Here is an 18,314-nt window from a genome sequence, read left to right as displayed (position 1 = left end):
AAACAGAGGTGAAAGACAGGGAACTCAAGTAGCTGCCACGGTAATTCAAGACTTTTCCTCCCTGCACCATCTCACTCACAGTCACCTACTCCCCATGTGCCACCTGCCCCAGCCTGGCAACAGGGACAGCCTGGAGTGAAGGTACACTGCAGCTTTTCTTTAGGAAAGGCTCACCCCTACTCTCACCCCCAGCAGGGAAACAAGGGCAGAGAGCTCTTCTCCAAAGATTTTGTGGTTTGGTACTACTTTGGGGCCAGGGGTAGGAGTGGGGGTATGTGAGCTACTGGAGGAGAGGGAGTGATACCTGGAGATCCCTTCTGGGTCCGGGAAAAGAGTGGGCCCCCAGGGGCTGGGCCATGTCGGTGCTCCTCCGTGCAGGAGCTGCAAAGCCAGCGGTTGCAGTAGGTACAAAGGATGTGAGCTGCCCTCTTCTCCTTGCACTCCGAGCAGTTCTAGGAGTAGAGAGTTCTGGAATTACTGACAGCGTCTTCATCATTTGGACCTGCTTTTATGAGTGGTAAATACGCTAGGGACTGGGGACCCACAGAGCTGTTCCTCCACTATTTTGGAGTGCAGTCCATTCTGGAGAGCGGCCTGGAAGGGACACGCGGGGGCGCATGAAGGAAAGCATGTGACTAAGAGCAGTGGCCTCAAGGCCTATTCACACAAATCCTGTGTTGCAGCTGAGGATATGCAGATAAATAAAGCCAGGTTCTGCTCTCAAGGTACATAGCCTGGACAGTGTGACAAACACTCAGTGGGTTATGCTGTGATGAAAGGATGCACCAAGTGCTAAGGAAGCAAAGCGAGGTTTCCAGGAGTTCCATCTAGGAGAGGCTAGGAAAGAGGCGACATAAAGAGGTGACATTTGAGTTGGATACTGAATGACAAGTAGAACTTCACCAGGCAGACAAGGGAGGAAAATGCAAAGAACAGGCAAACACAAAAATTTCAACATGCTATGGAGAAGAAGAAACTGTAGCTATATGAGTGCACAAAAAGATAATCATAAATAGCCAGGAAAGAGTAAGACGGACCAACTCTCAGAGCTGTGCCTCCACTGCTGGGGCTTGCCAGGACCAAGAATCTCTGGCCTTCTCCTGGTATAAATGTTCATTCATTTGGTCAGAAAATATCATGCAGGGCTGATATGAGAGATGAAAAGATTTCTGAAAAATTAGCCTGTCTGTGCTGAATAATAGAGGCCACCAAACTGATGTGGATTCTGACAGCTTTGTCCTCACCCTGGGATCTGACAAACCTACAGCAAGAAAAAGAAAAGAGGAGAAATGTAGGTTTTACTAACTAAACTATTAATTCCTTGAGGGTAGAGACATTGGTCTCTGTCTCCCTAGTACTCAGAACAGGCCCTGGCATATATGTCAGACATTCAGTAAGAATGTAATACAGGAGCAAGTAAGTAAAATGGCAAATGAATAAAATGTAGTGGCAAGGATACCCCAGTGGAGAAAGAATAAGAAGGGATACTAGTCAGTAAGTGGTGTGAAATTTCAGAAACTCAGGGAAAAGGTATTAGTTGTTAAATACAAGCAAAACTGATGAACCCCTCTAACCCCGGCTGGTGAATGAGCTTCAGCTCGAGTATTGGGAGGGTGGAGGGAATAAAAGCTTAGTAGTCATAATTTTCAGTAAAAGCTATGAGAGAGAAAAAAACACACTAATTTTGCTTCCCCAACTGAAACATTTTGATTCTCTTCTGGACAGAAGGAGGGATGGATGGATGGATGGATGGATGATTAGGTAAACTGGTGGAAGGGTAACAAGTAAGATGAAGCAATGGGTGGACAGACTTATGGACAGGGTCGCACAGATTTCTGAAAAGGATTAGCTGCTTCTTTGCCTGTGCTGACTTACCCTCACCATCTTGGATTGCCCAGAAGAAAAGCACTGCAGCAGAAAATGTTCAGTTACATCCCTGGTGATGTATACTCACTCACACCCAGGACAGGAGATGAGCTCTGGGAGAAGAGGGAAGAGAGAGCATAGTCAGGGCAACATGGCAGGTTATACATAAGACTTAGACACAAGCCTTTCTAATACACAACACCCAGGTATGTACCAACACTATCTGTGCCAAAATGAAGTGTGTTTGATGCCATAGCCTGCACTTACCATCAAGGTACTCTGGACATGACCAACCTATTAGGGGCCTGCCCTACAGACCTCCCCACATCCTCAACTTTGCCTGATCCTACATCTCTTTCCTTCCTGCAAAATAGAGGCCCAACCCTGCTCCAGTTGTGATAATCAGGTGCCTTCCTGCTGCTCCCACCCTGCATTTCACAGCCCTGACAGCCCAGTTCCCACTGCTGGCTAAGTTCAAAGGGGTCAGCTTAGCCCAGGGCACAGCTCCAGCCATTTATATTACTATGTAGGAGAATTTCTTTAGAGATTTCAAAGCTAGAGCTTTTAGAAAGTTCTAGCCAGAGAAAGGCAAGGACTGCCTGCCTGCTCATCTAGGAGATATATAACAACCAAGACTAACTGGTCAGCCCCTGGGGCTCAAAGAGCTTTTGCTGCGCCTTCTCCATGCAGTCCATGCTGGGTACACCCGATATGTGTATTTTCACCCGTGAACATGAACATCTTGTCCTACCTCCCTCTCTCCAGAGAAATGCAGAGGTCTCCAACACATTCGTCAGCATGGTGGGTTCCTGAACTACATTAGCAGTATGACACCGCCACCCTGAAGACTGCAGCACTTCAGGTCCACTCCGTAAGTACTTGGCCCTTAGTACTGAGAGCAAGGAGACGAGCTCCCGAGGGCCAGGAGCCTGTGCCCAGGAATGAGGACAACCTGGAAAGGGGCTGGCTCTGCCAGTGATGGAGCAATAACACCATGGTCTTCTCTGTTTCCTATCACCAAAATGACACAATGGCAGTTGCTCTAGAGCTGCAGGCAGACAAACAAGGCCAAACACCAGGTTTACTACCAATGACCTTGGTTGAGCAAGTCACTTAATCCCACTTAACTCCTCGGTACACCAGTTTCTTCATATGCAAAACAGAAATGGAAAACAAGAGTTGCTGTGAGGACTGCACTAAACAATACTTGAGAGTTCACATCATCCTCCATGAATGCTGACTTTGAATTCAAAAGATTTCTCATATCCCATTCATGCTAAGACAATAACCTTAATTATTAACTCTCCCATGTGATGAAAGTCACATAGACTGAAAGACTGAAAAAGTGGCCATAAATTCTTCCCCTCTGTGTGCCCATGCCCTTGCAATCCTATCCATTAAAAGTGGAGTCTTCAAAAAAAAGTGTAGTCCATTCTCTCTCCTCTGAAGCTAGGCTGCCCTCATGACCTGCTTTGGCCATCAGAATGCAGCAAAAAAATGACTCTGAATAGGTTCTAAGCCTAGACCTCAGGTAGCTTTATATGATTCTGCTCTCCCTCTCAGAACTTGAATACTGCCACACGAACAACAATAGGTTAGATAGCTGGGAGATAAGAAACCAGGTGCAGAGAGGCCTAGTTGTCTCAGGTAAGCCACCTGAAGCCAAAACAAGCCAGGGAGCCCCAACTGACCCACCAACTGAACACAGACACGGGTAAGCACAGCAGCAATTAGCCAGGCCCAGCGCAGCCCAGCAGAACCACCCAAAGTATCCCAGCCCAAACTCTCAGCCTGCAGAACCATAAATAAAGCTTGGTTATTGTTTTAACCGCTAAGATTTGGAGTGGCTTTCGATGCAGCAAAAGGTAACTGATACATCCTGGAAAAATCAAATCTACAAAATCATGCCAAACAATCATTTACTACTGCTCTTCTCACCTACCACTCCTCCCAGCCAAGGAAAAAACCCCTCCCCTAGCCTCCGCAGAGCCACGGACTTTAATGACAGAGCTGGATATGCAATCTCCTAGATACTCTTCTGCCAGTCAACAGACATGGAAAAGGATGTTCTCCACAGGGGGCATCATGCAACTGTCCCTCCCTTCCACTTGGCTGGTCAGGGAAGACCCTCCTCATTTCCCCCAGGTCAGAAATGCTGTCCTAATTGTTGAAAATAATTTCCATAAGGCTTCCAACTCCCTGGTAGCAGATGCTCAAAGATTAGTCATAGTAACACAGTCTCATTAGCATGATGAGAAAAAGAGAAATAACTGAATAGATCAGACAAGGCTTCATCACACATCCTGTACCTCCCATGGCCCTAAAGGCCAAAATCCTTAGCGTGTGGCTCAAGCCTCTTTCCACACTGGCTTCAACTCTTCCTAGTCTCATCTCTAGCTTCACCTGCCACACATCCTATGTCTTTGCTATGCCAAATACCTCTGCTATCCCCTAAATACACCAAATCTTTGCATAACTCTTGTGTTTGTGAAAGTGTTTGTTCCCTCTCCCTAAAATACTCTTTCTAGCTACCCCACTCCTTTTCAGATAAACTCCTTCCTATTCATCCTTCCAAACTGGTTCAAATGTTCTAGCTTTGAGAAGCAGGGTTGATTTCCCTTAGGAAGAGTTAATTATTCCCTCTTCAGGGTTCCCACAGTACCCTGAACATCCTTCTAATATAACATATATTCACATTGCATTTTAACTATCTGTTCATATGACTACATACAAAAATAATCCACAATTGATACTAAAAAATATTGCATGATTTTTAGCATATTCAACAATTATGTTTCTTTCCAGTTTGAGTATTCCATGTGTATTCCTTGCACTCGCAGCCAATGAAAGTAGAAAAAAGCCATCTGGAAGTTTTCTGGGTGGTGGAAAAAACCAGCCCAGGAAAATAAAGGAATCAGGTCTGATCCATAGCAGAGGTGTGGGCCTTAGGAAAGGCTGTGAATTGGGAGATGTGGGTTCCAGGTTCAAGATTGTCACTAACTGTGCAACCTAAAATCAGTGAGTGACCCCTTTTCTCTGAATCACACTTTCTACATCCTTAAGTGAGAGAAATGGGAATAGGAGGGAAGTATGGATTACCAGGCTTCCCTGGTAGATCAGACAGTAAAGAACCTGCCTGCAATTCAGGAGACCTCGGTTCGATCCCTGGATCAGGAAGATCCCCTGGAGAAGAGAATGGCAACCCACTCCAGTATTCTTGCCTGGAGAATCTCATAGACAGAGTAGCCTGGTGGGCTACAATCCGACTCACAAAGAGTCGGACACAACTGAGTGTGACTCACTCACACACACACACACACACACACACACACACACACAGATTTCTCAACCCTCCTCCTCTGCAACTAGGCTTCAGAAATAATTCCCCTGGGCAAGATGGGAAGAGAAAGACCACCCTTGCCAGCAAGTCAGGGACAGGCTTTCGGCTGAGGGAGGCCTGGACCGAAGAGCTCCTCCCATCTGAAGAGGGGCTGCTGCAGCTGACAGCAGAGCTGGAGAACCGCAGCGGCAGCGGTCCCAGGTCCCAGGTCCCAGGTCCCAGGAGTGGACACGGAGAGCATGGGCTTTCTTTGTGTCATAACTTTTGCCCAGAAATTCTTATCTCCCCTCAGGAGGTCTGTAACCTCCCTAACCCCCATCAAGCTGTGTCAACATTGAGCTTTTTGTTTTTAAAGAAGATTCCCCATTTTTCAATGTGGACACCAAAGTTGTTTTTTTTTTTTTTGACAACTGGAACACATGAACTCTTAGAGCTGTGCATATATATAAAATGACCAAATATCAATTTATAATACTTAACATTTAGTTATTAATACTGTTTATAACATTTAATATTAATTTAGTTATCTATATCACATATTACATAAGATATTGTTTAGATATATTGCTTTCTCCTTTCTACTTGAATTTTTCAAGCGACGACATTGAGCTTTTATTTCATACAGAGGAACATCCGTTCTGGGAAATGGAGGACCAGGGCCCAAAAGCCACACAACCATCCCCAAAGGAGATGGCGCTTCTGCTTCCAGAGTGAAGAACTCACAGGTACCAGAGGTCCTCTGAAAACTGAGGCTGTTCGGTCTCTCTATCACAAGAGTGAGCATTTCTGGGCTCTGGGAGGGTAAGGCAGATTATTCTTTTACCACCACTCCCTATATTAGGCACTTTACAGGTTTATTTAACTGTCAATCCACTACACAGAGGTAGGCATTATCCCCATTTCAGAGTTGGATAGACTGAGGCTCCAAGAAGTTGTCACCTACAGATCACAGAAAGTAGGGGCAGAACTACAACTGGAACCCAAGTCTGTCCACCTCTAAAACTCACCCCTGCCCATGTCGCTATACTCCTAATTCAAGTGTCTGGAGAAGGAAATGGCAATCCAATCCAGTATTCTTGCCTAGAGAATTCCATGGACAGAATTCCATGGACAGAAAGTGACTACACTTTCACTTTTCACTGTCAACTCAAGTGTAAACAAACAAGGTAATTTTAATTTTTTAAATTAACTAAGTAATTTGATTATAAGTAAAATATTCCATAATAATGATCAAACTTTAAAGATGATCTGGACCCCTGGATTTGAATTTGAAATCCAGGAAGAGCTGGGAGACAGCCCCAGCGATGCTTACAGTTTTAAGAAATATTATGATATTTGAGAAAAGGCAAATGAAGCAGAGTTTTTCTGCCTAGAAAACTAAATCTGGGGGCAGTTTCATTCTGTAGATGAGTGGTTCTCAAACTCTGTTACGTATTTGAATCATATGAGGCACTTTTAAACAACCTGATGTCCAGTCCACAGCCCATGTCAATTAGATCAGTTTCAGGGGGTGGGAGCCAAGCAGCAGTATTTTTTAAAATTTCCCAGGTGATTACAATGTACAACCAAGTTTGAGGACCAGTGCCATAGAGTGAGTACCCCTTCCCACTGTGGCTGAGCCTGATAGATCGGCCCCTGTATCTCAGCAGCTGAGAAAGGCAGGCTCACCCAGTCTTAAAGAGGCCCCAACAAGTTAAGAAAGATTCTGAGTGCAGTTGTTATGTATTTCCCCTCTGGCAGAGAAGAGAAAAGGGCAGATGCCCAACAGACAGAAGGATGTCTGATCCCAGGTCCCCGGGGTGGGGGGGTGGTGGTGGTGGTAGGGAATTGGAGGACACAATTTGCCTCCCCTAACTCCCAGCTTCACAGAAAGACCCACGAGCAGACTTAGGGTGCAGCCTGAGATCTGGCACTACAACCACTGCTGCTGCCTAGAGAGCGCGATAAGCCCAGAACTTAGCGAGGCAGGAAGGAAGAGGACCAAGAGTGGGTAGTCTACCCTCAGATATGAAGGGCGGTGCCAAGGCAACCTGGGCATGGGGCTGGGGTGGGAGAGAATTCCCAAAGAGGTCTCAAAAAACTAGCACTGGGGCAGCCGGCCCAACAGGTAGGGACACGTGCACATGAGCCTGAGCTCAGTGCTAAGCAGCCCTCTGAGGGTTAAAAAAGCCCTTCATTCTAAAGCTCTTGGCCAGGGCTCCCTGAAACTTTGCAGCTGGGGCCCACGCTCAGACTCCAACAGAGTAGCGGCATCGTCTGGAGAAGACTGATCTCTATTGCCAGCCCTCACTTGTAGACCCAAAGCTTCACAAACCTAGCTTCCAGACCTAGCTTTTCCCACTGTTCACCTAATCAATTCCCTCACCATAAAGACGGTGACACAGAGGCCCAGAGAGAGGGAGGGATATAGCTAAACAAAAACACAGGTCCCTGTAAACCATAGACGGCACCCTGAACCACTGAGCAGTCCCTGATTACCTCTGCAGCCACAAGTAACACATTCTACCTCTCTATGCCTCTACCAGACGTTATACAAGGAGGAAAAAACTCTCCAGTTATATCCTCTGGCAGGCTGGCCCTCCTCACTAACCATTCCTGCCCTCCCACCCAAGGCAGCCCCAGGGTACTGGGCATCAGCTAAGGTCCCCACCACATGAGCCCCCCAAAGCCTTCCTCTAGCCCAAAGCTCAGAGCAGCAGCACCACCTTTAAGAACATGTTGCACCCACTCCCCAGATGCCCCCTCCCTGCTAGAAAGACAGATTTCGATCCTAAGGTGATTCTGCTCCTGCCCCTGGCTGCCAGCAGGCTTACCTGTGGCGCCTGCTGCCCTGTGACTAGAGCAACACCTGGGGGAGAAGTCAGAAGAGCGACAGGTGAGCCCACCACAGGTCCCAGAGGACGGTGCTTACCAAGTGCCCAGGAACACCCACCCTGCACGCTGCAGCCAGCTGGGCTACAGGGCCTAAGCCTCGGGGAGCTGGGTACTGGGTGGGGAAAGGGGAGCAGCCTGAGTCTTCTCCTCCTTTCCCTGATGCATCCTCAGCCAGGGCTGCGTTTCTCCAGCTCACCTGAGACGCTTCTGCAAGAAAGGGCTTGGTTGACTCCTCCTGTTCCTGTTTATCTCGAAGGCTCTGCAGTATTTTTCCCAAACTGAACAGCGAGAGGGAGACCTCAGAGAGGCGACTCTCTTCCTAGCTGCATCTCCTTCCTAATCCTCTGGGTGCCTTGGAACAGAAGCTCAGAAGGAAGAAAACGAGATTTTCAACTTTCAGGAACTAGCTCTGTCGCCCTCTGCATAGCTCAGGAGGCCATCACTCCCAGCCTTTTAGGACTCGATCCAAAAATCCTTCAGCCCTCCATGTTCCCCAAAATGACAGTGCTCATGTGTGGCTGGAACCTGCCCCGATCCGGCAGCTCATTTAAATAGAGCTCATCACAACAGTGTTGGTGGAGAAGTGAGTAGCTGCAGGGCCCTGGGGACCCCCTGTTTATACGTAGGAAGAATGATGCAATCTGGGTATCAAAATAGCAATCCAGAATGGAATAACAGGCTCACGCAGCAGCGGTGCCGGCACAGCCAGAGCTCAAGTTGACACACTCTGTCAGCCCCACACTACTGCAGCACGCAGATGCCAGGCACACACTCTCACCGCGGCGTTCTAAAAATCAGCAGGAGCCCGAGATAGCCCTCCATGCCCCCGGCACAGAAGGAGGGTGGGGGTGAGGGGGCTTCGACAGACATTAAAATCTGTCTCCTACACACTCACCTGCTCCTGCCACTTCACCTGAAGTCCTTATCCTGTGACGTCACAGTCAGTTGCCATAGTGACCAAATGTCCGTCACAGCGGAGGATTAGGACTTCAGATGGAGAAGACACACATTTGCAGCGCAGAAAGGTCCTGAGAGGCGTCCCTGGCAGCCAACCCTCCCCCTCCCCCCAGGGAGATACAGTCACACAAGCTGGGAGAGAAACAGCAAGGAAAAACAGGGTCAAGTTAGAGGGAAGATATGAGGATGGGTCAAGACTACAAGTCCGGGATAATTGCAAAAGCCCAGAGTACAGGACAATTTTCAAGAGCACAGAGGGAAAGTGACAGGAATGAGCTTGGAAAGACTAGCAGGAGAGTATGCTCCTGAAGAGCCGTGCCTGCTGAGCCAAGGAGCCTTTATCCTAAAAGCAGAGGTCACCCAAAAAGGTCCTGAAGACTGACAGATTGGGCTTTATGACTGCCTTGATGGACTAAGGCTTCCCTGGTGTCTCTGCCTGCAATGTGGGAGACCCAGGTTCAATTCCTGGGTGGGGAAGATCCCCTAGAGAAAGTAATGGCTACCCACTCCAGTATTCTTGCCTGGAGAATCCCCTGGACAGAGGAGCCTGGTGGGCGAGAGTCCATGGGGTTGCAAAGAGTCAGACACGACTAAGTAACTAATACTGATGGACTGGAGATGGGAGAGGGGAGTGGGGAGTAGGGAAGAGGTTTAATGGGAGCCTAAATGAGGACAGAAACAGAAAGAAAGAGACAGAAGAGTTGTTTTGAAGAGAACCAATAGAACAAGACCAAAGTGGGATGTGGAGCAGAGTGGTGGTGTGTGTGACGGAAAACATGGACGGGCTGCCATGAACAGAGAAAGGTAGCAGGAGGAGGAAGCAGTACCTATATTTTACTTTCTCTGGCATCCATAGCCTTTTAAAAAGATCAGGCCTCGTTCTGCCTCGCTGGACCAATGATTTACAAATCTGGAGGATTTATTAGAAATCCCCTATCTACCAAACCCAAATCTCCTGGGTGTGGGAATTTATATTTTTAGCAAGTTTCCAAAATAATTCTTAGGCATCCAGATCAGATATAGATAGATAGATCTCCCAGGCGGCACTAGTGGTAAAGGACCTGTCTGCCAATGCAGAAGACATAAGGGACAATGAGGGTTCGATCCCTGGGTCGGGAAGATCCCTTGGAGGAGGGCATGGCAACCAACTCCAGTATTCTTACCTGGAGAATCTCACGGACAGAGGAGCCTGGTGGTCTATAGTCCAAAGGGCCACAAAGAGTCCAACATGACTAAAGTGACTTAGCACACACATCCAGACCAGCACTGGTTCAAGAGACCAGTAATCTTGAACCTGTTGCCTGAACAACTACAGTAGCCTCCTAGCAAGTCTTTCTATATCCAGTCTTGTCTCCTCTAATCATTCTTCTCAGTAAGTCTGAATGATTTTTCAAAAATACAGATTTGATTATATTCCACTGACCCCAAACCTTCAATGTCTCCGTACTGTCTACTGAATAGCCTAAATTGGTTAAGATCCTTTTGTTTGGAAAGGAAATTTGGCCCTAAATTTCCCTTCCAAACAGAGTTTCTACTTCTCTCCTTCAAGTAATTCTATATATGTGCCAAACTCCCTTCTGTTCCTCCTGCTCTCCCCTGCCTGCACCTCATCCTAACACTATCCCTTGCCTGTGATTCCCTTCCGTATCTTTTGGCCCTGTCTGGCTCCTATGCAGATATTTCTATTTGATTCCACCCACAGGCTCAAATTCACCCAATTTCCCCAAGCAGAGCCTAAAACAAGGGTCAGAAAACGAATTCTTCTGTTTTTGTAAATAAACTTTTATTAGAACACAGTCATGCCCATTTATTTTGATATTATCTATGACTGCTTTTGTGTTGCAATGGCAGAGCTGAGTAGTTATAACAGAGCCTCTATGATGTGCAAAGCCCAATATTACTTCCTATCTATACAGAAAATGTTTGTTGATCCCTGACCTAAAGCAACGGCTACCATGTTTTAGTCTCACCCTTCGGGGTTCAATTCCAATAATGGGGAACCTACTCATTCCAAAGCCAACTGCCATCCCTGTGTGCTCTAGTTCTGCTGGGTCACATTTCAGCTAGATCTTCAGTTTGGGGGCTTCTGTATTGGCTCAGATGGTAAAGAATCTGCCTGCAGTGCAGGACACCGGGGTTCAATCCCTGGGTCGGGAAGATCCCCTGGAGAAGGGAATGGCTACCCACTCCAGTATTCTTGCCTGGAGAATTCCATGGACAGAGGAGCCTGGTAGGCTACAGACTTCTGGGACCACAGAGAGTTGGAGATGACTAAGCTAGCACTTTCACTTTGGGATAGGCTATAACTCAACAAGGAAGCAGAAGGGGGGACACGATAAACAGAGGATAACAGATGACAGAGTGTGAGGCCCTATGGGGAATGAGTGTAAAGCCCATGCAGAGGAATGACAGATGAGGTTTTTTGAATAAAATTAGTGTGGGGTCAGATAGAGAAGAGCCTTTAAGGCCATAGCTAAGCTTCTGTTCTGAACTACAAGCAATTAAGAGCCCTTTAGGTACTAGAAACGCAGGCCCAGGATAGGAGAGAGTGGTCAGAGTTGAAGCCAGAGGATTTGGGAGCATAACCCACAGAGGCACTACATGAACTAAGGTCAAGCAGGGGGATCCAGGGACTGTGAGTCAAAGCTAGGTAGCAGATCTGAGCCAAGAGTCAGAACCTGGGCATAAGAGCCAGGTGACAGATACAGGCTGGAGATGGATGAGCACATACTCCTAGGAACTGCCTGACTGTGAAATAAGCTTTTTGTGTCAAGAAAATACCCGTTGCAGAATGCAGAAAGTATGGGTAGGATGAAACTGAGCTCATCTCACAGAGTGGCACCTCTATCTCTTTCCACTCCCTATCTCAAGAGTCAATCCAGGAACTGATGCACTAACACACTCTATGCAAGGCCACTGTCCCAATTTCCAACTGGGCCTGGACTGAGGAATGATGGGGGAACCAAGGGCAGAATCCTACTCTAGGTCTGTGGTTCCTACTGTCCCTCAAGCCCAGACAAGCCCTAGGTTGACAGGCAAGGGAGCTACCTGAATTTTTTTTCTTTCCTCTGTAAGTGACCAATTATGTGACATTCAGCAGAATTCTAGAACTTTCTGGAATTCTGATGTCCCATGTACTCAATGAGAGGTTAGAAATACACGCTTATAGGTCATTCCTGCTCTCCAGCCATCACAGCAGTCAACGACTGGTCTCTCTTAAATGAGAGAGAGTTCCAGCAGACAAGAGGACCCTCCAAGACCCTGTCCATGAACCACATCTACCTTGAACTCCCTCTCTACCCAAGTACATCCCCAAAACACAGCCTGCCTCCTTCCTGTCACCAGGGGAATTGCTCTCCCAGTAACGGTACTGTTCCTAGGTACCAGTGCTACTCCCAGGGCCCTAGAGAGCCAATTAATGTGAGAAAAGATGTTCGTGAACTAAAAAAACCATCCTGCTGATAGGGCTCCAGCACTCCAGGTTCTGCACCTGCTGCACACCCAGCCTGCCTTCCACCTGGGAAACTTGGGTCACTGCCCACAACAGACCCCACAATGGTTGCATGCACTGTTCATCACCTGGAGTGAGCAAACAGAGTCATCTCACCTGCCAAGCTTCTGTTGCTGAGACCTCACCCCTCCCCCGACTCCCACCTCCCACTCTCACCCCAGGCCATTAGAGCCCCTCCAGATGAGCAGCTCATTAAGATAAGTACCATTTCCCTCTCTGACTCTGAGGTTGTAGCATCTTGCATCAGGTCCCTCTCTTTGCATCTTCCCAAAGCCCCAAGGCCTGCCCATGGAGGGACAGAGATTGCTCCCCTTTCAGCATTTGCAGTTTTCAAGGGATATGCTGTTACCTGTCACTAGCTTCAGGGAGCAGGAGGCTGTGGTGGTTATTTGGTGTTCCTAGAGCTCTTCAACTCCAGTCCCAGGGAATACCCAGGATCACCCAGTCAATTAGTGTCTAAGACCAAGCTACAGGGCCCATGACTTCCAGACCAGGGTCTCTGTCCATACCTGAACTGCATGCATCATCCACATTGATACTGGGAAAAGTAACATACCAAACAAGGAGAGACTGGAATCTAGACCTCAGAATCAAAGTCTCACATCTAGAATTTGTCTTTTATTAGATTTGAAGAGAAAGGTTAATGTTCCTTTTACTTACATTGGGAAGGAAATATCCAGTTAATGGCCTTTCTCTCCTAAAATAACAAATATAATCATAAGGGGGTGTATGTGTGTGTGTGTGTGTGTGTGCGCGGGATGCTAGTCACTCAGTTGTATCTGACTCTTTGTGACCCCATGGACTGTAGCCCGCCAGCCTCCTCTGTCCATAGGGATTCTCCAGCCAAGAATCCTAGAGTGGGTTGCCATGGCCTTCTCCAGGGGATCTTCCTGACTTAGGGATTGAACCCGGGTCTCCTGCATTTTATTGCAGGTGTATCCTTTACCATCTGAGCCACCAGGGAGTCCCAGAACCAGAGGAACCCTGAAAATTTTGAAGACAGACCCAGCATATAGTAAACAGTTTCAGGCATGCCAACTTCCTTCAGAGCTTGCTGCATTTATTTAAAGTATCACCTGGGGACTCAATGGCCAATTTTCCAGGTAGAATTTGATCTGGGACCATTTTCAAACAGGTTTAAAAGCAAACAGTCCCAAGGAGATCGTCTCATTGGCTGAGTAGACCCGTTTCCAACATCCAGCCTTTCTGGAACCCGCCACTCCAGCCATCTCACAGCACAGCTGAGACAGTGTGTGCTCAGCATACTACTTACTGCCTTTACTTCGGTCTCCATCACTAGCTTTCAAAGACCAGGTCCAGCTGGTTTCCTCAGGGCCTAAGACCTGATGCAGATCCACTTCCTAGTGTGATGGAGTTGCTGGGGGGAATTTCAACTAGGCTGTGACTGCATTAATGGAAGATCTGCACCCAGTGTCTCAGGTTGCAGGGTCAGTTCTTGCCTCAGATTCTCCCTTGAGTCTCTCCATTAGTGCAGTGATTCCAGTGGGTGAGGAATCTCCCCCGAGCAAAGCACCACAGTGCAGATCACAAGCTCCAAAGGTGGGTGAACCTGAGTTTGACTTGACCTGACCTGACAGTAGTTGTTAGACCCTCCATAATCACAATTCCCAGGTTTTTCATCTGTAAAATGGGGATAATACCTGTTAGAAGGTTGCTGTGAAGTTTAGAAAAGATAATACAGGCATAAACATTCCATATAGCCTCTGCCAACCAGAAGATGCTTGATAAATGTGTTTTGCACCTCACAACTTGAGGAATAGAAAGGGGCAGTGTCATAACTGGAAAAAGTTTTCCTTTCAGACAGGAGCCATGGGATATTTCTGTGGACCCATTGCTTATCATTTGTTCAATAAGTATTCACTTAAGCCCTCAGCCGGTGTCAGGTTCTGTGTAGGATGTGGCATTGCAGAGATGCAAGGCACAGTCCAGCTGAATGAGAAGATGCCCACTTCATGCCCTCCCCCTGTGTTGAGCCCCATTGCAAACATGCAGGCCTGGGGAGGCTCCACTGAGGGATTAGAGTTGAAAATCAGCTGGAAAGACCCTAAGCTCAGGCACAGTCCTGCTTCCATTCAACACGGCAACTGCTTGGCTGTGCCCAACAACCAGGAGGAATAGATTTATGGAAATGGACTCATCCCCATGCCATGTGGCCCCATGTGGCTGGAGGCATTGAAGCTAAGGGCCTATTTAATTCTTCAGCCTCTATCCATCTCCCCTGCCAACCCTTTACCTATTCCCATTATGTGACATTTGAAAATCGCAGATTGGCAGAAGTAGGATAAGCCTTTTAGCAAGTCTGTAACCCTACTCTGCTGGATAAAGTGGAGGTGCTAAAAGCTCTCTCCAAAGAATGAGACTCCCAAAGCCTGGCTTCTCAAATTAAGGATCAGAAATCTAAGTTCAGGTATTGGGTATCTCACTGGACTTGCCAGAGCTAGGTGACATCTCTGCTTTTCATCAGTCAGCTCATTTGGGTGCCATTCTTTTAGTCCTTCAGAAAACATTTACTGAGCAACTGATATCCACCAGTCCTTGTGCACTGAGAACCTCCCAGAGGTATTGCTCCTTTGCCTAAACTAAAGAGTCTTTCCTTCACATTCCTACAACACCATATTATTATCTGCTCTTCAATAGAATATGAGTTCCCTGAAGTCAAGGGCCTGCTCTTTTCATCTCAGCGCCCTAAATACCACAGGGCCTGGTACATAAAATTCAGTAACTGCCTGTGAAGGAGACAGACATATGAACCAACAAATAGCACACAACAGAGAATCCTAAAACCTCCAAGTAGCAGAGGAAGCTTATTCCACTCTGACCCACAAATGCAAATATGGAAGGTAACAACAGCCTGGCCAGACCATAGGACATACTAAATAATGTAAGATGCCGCATATTCAAGAAACTGCCTGATTCCAAATTAAGCATATTCACATCTAACAGATTTTTCCACTTCAGTTTCACAAGTTCTAAATAATGGCATTTTTTCACATTTCTTGGTCTCTTACTATATCCGAGGCATGTAGCACAGAATGTTTTCTGTGTATGTTCTCACTTACTTTTCATAACAACCCTATAAATTAATTACAACTATTATCATCTCCGTTTTACAGGCAGGAAAACTTACCAAACTATGCAACTATTAAGAGGTATGTAGATTAGGACTTGGGTCTTCCCAGGTGACTCAATGATAAAGAATCCACCTGCCAATGTAGGAGACACAAGAGATGTGGGTTCGAAGATCCTCTGGAGAAAGAAATGACAACCCACTCCAGTATTCTTGCCTGGAAAATTCCATGGACAGAGAAGCCTGTCAAGTTGCAACCTATGGGGTCGCAAAAAGTGGGACACGACTGAGCAACTGAACACACACGCATATTAGGACTCACACTCAGATGCCCAGATACATTGACACCAAAGCTTATATTTTCATTCTTCTTTGCACTTAGAATAACTTGGCAACAAACACCATGATTCTATTAATTGTCATTAGTATGAATTTAGTTTTCTGACTTTTGTTATTGCTGTTCAGTTGCTTGGTCATGTCCAACTCTTTGAAACCCCATGGACTGCACACAGGCTTCCCTGTCCTTCATCTCCTGAAGGTTGCTCAAACTCATGTCCATTGAGTTGGTGATGTCATCTATCTATCTCATCCTCTGTCATCCCCTTCTCCTCCTGTCTTCAATCTTTCCCGGCATCAGGGTTTTTTCTAATGAGTCGGCTCTTCTCATCAGGTGGCCAAAGTAGTAGAGCTTCAGTTTCAGCATCAGTCCTTCCAATGAATATTCAGGGTTGATTTCCTTTAGGATTGACTGGTTTGATCTCCTTGCTGTCCAAAGGACTCAAGAGTCTTCTTCAACACCACAATTCAAAAGCATCAGTTCTTCGACACTCAGCCTTCTTTACGGTCCAGCTCTCACATCCATACATGACTACTAGAAAAACCATAGCTTTGACTATACGGACCTTTGTCAGCAAAGTAATGTCTCTGCTTTTTAATAAGTTATCTAGGTTTATCATAGCTTTTCTTCCAAGGAGCAAGCATCTTTTAATTTCATGGCTGCACTCCCCATCTGCAGTGATTTTGGAGCCCAAGAAAATGAAGTCTATCACTTGTTTCCATTGTTTCCCCATCTATTTGCCATGAACTGATGGGGCCGGATGCCATGATCTTAGCTTTTGAATGTTTCTGATTTTAGAGTCAAACAAAGCCTTGAGATATGCATAATTAGTTCATGGTAGAAATCTTAAGCGAGACCAAAGACCTAAACATGAGAGTTAAAACTATAAAACTCTTAGAAGAAAACATAGGAGGGAAGTTTTATGACAATGGATTTGACAATAATTTCCTGGGTATGACACCAAAAGCACAGACAACAAAAGATAGGTACATGGGATTTTAAAATTTAAAACTTTCACTATGTTGATAGCACACTATCAACAAAACAAAAAGGCAACCCATGGAAAGGGAGAAAATATTTGCAAGTCACTTATCTGATAAGGATCTAGTGTCCAGAATATATAAAGTTGTTATACAACTCAACAAAATCCTGATTTAAAAAATGGGCAAAACTTGAAACTAACAACATTGTAAATCAACTATGCTCCAATAAAATAACTAAATTTTTTAAAAAACACAAAACTGAAACTCTGTATCATTAAACAATTCTCCATCCCCTCCTCCCTCCACCCTTGGCACTCCCCATTCTACTTTCTATCTCTGTAAATTTAGCTACTTTACACAGCTCATGTAAACAGAATCATAGAATATTTCTCTTTTTGTGACTAGCTTATTTAATATAATGTTCTTGAAGGTCATTCATGTTGTAGCATTTGTCAGAATTTCCTTCCTTATTAAGGCTGAATAATATTTCATTCCATGTAGATACCACATTTGTTTATCCATTCATCTGTCCAGGGACACTTAGGTTCCTTCCATGTTTTGGTTGTTGCAAAGAATGCTATGAACATGGGCATAAAAATATCTCTTCTAGTCCCTGCTTTTAACTCCAGAAGTGGAATTGCCGGTAATTTATTTTAAAATTTTTTGAGGAACCACAATACTGTTTTCCATGGAATCTGCACCATTTTATATTCCCACCAACAGTGCACAGGATTGCAATTTCTCCACATCCTCACAAACACTTGTTATTTTCTGTTCTTTTTTTTAATAGCAGCCATGCTAACAAAGGTAAGGTCATATCTCATCATGGTTTTGACTTGTATTTCCCTAAATATTAGTGATAGTATCTTATCTGGAGAAATGTTTATTCAAGTTCTTTGCCCATTTTTACATTGGTGAGTTGTAAGAGCTCTTTACATATTCTGGATAATAATGCAACAGTGCTGGAACTTTTAAAACATATTTAAGATTCTCCATTTTTATAAGTTTTACTGTATTTCCAAGAGTTCTTTAAGTAATTTAGAATGTTTATTTGCTAGACAATTGAATTATTTTTTTAAAAATTAATTTATAAAAGCAAATATTAGCTGTAAATATGTTCAAATATTAATGAAAGGTCCTTTTAAAGTGACTGTTATATTTTCTATATTAATAAATAGAATAAGATTTGTAAGTTATTAATTTAAAAAATCTAATTAGACCATATCTTTTCTGTACTCCAAACTCTCAACAGAGAACTAAGAGAGGTTAGGTAGATTGTCCAAGGTTTAAAGATCTCAAAATTCAGATCTCAAAATACCTGCAATGGTCTAATGCCTCAGATAACCTAGACCTGTGCT

The 18,314-nt window shown here is 45.5% G+C and overlaps 1 protein-coding gene across 1 annotated transcript in view; it reads right to left on the bottom strand.

The window, feature by feature from the left end:
* TRIM66 (tripartite motif containing 66) overlaps positions 1-18,314 on the bottom strand; it is a 68,013-nt gene that overhangs the window by 35,660 nt on the left and 14,039 nt on the right. The window contains exons 3-5 of the mRNA XM_043481439.1: positions 15,697-15,772; positions 1,876-1,979; positions 305-452 (exon numbers count right to left, since the gene is read on the bottom strand). Of these exons, the coding sequence (XP_043337374.1) occupies positions 305-452; positions 1,876-1,884 (157 nt within the window). The 5' untranslated portion in view covers positions 1,885-1,979; positions 15,697-15,772. The remainder of the gene's footprint in view (positions 1-304; positions 453-1,875; positions 1,980-15,696; positions 15,773-18,314) is intronic.

The sequence above is a fragment of the Cervus canadensis genome, chromosome 11 (assembly GCF_019320065.1).
Source record: "Cervus canadensis isolate Bull #8, Minnesota chromosome 11, ASM1932006v1, whole genome shotgun sequence".
NCBI classification, from domain to species: Eukaryota; Metazoa; Chordata; class Mammalia; order Artiodactyla; family Cervidae; genus Cervus; species Cervus canadensis.
The sequence above is the reverse complement of the archived record's forward strand: the minus strand, read 5'-3'. Positions and strand labels throughout refer to the sequence as shown.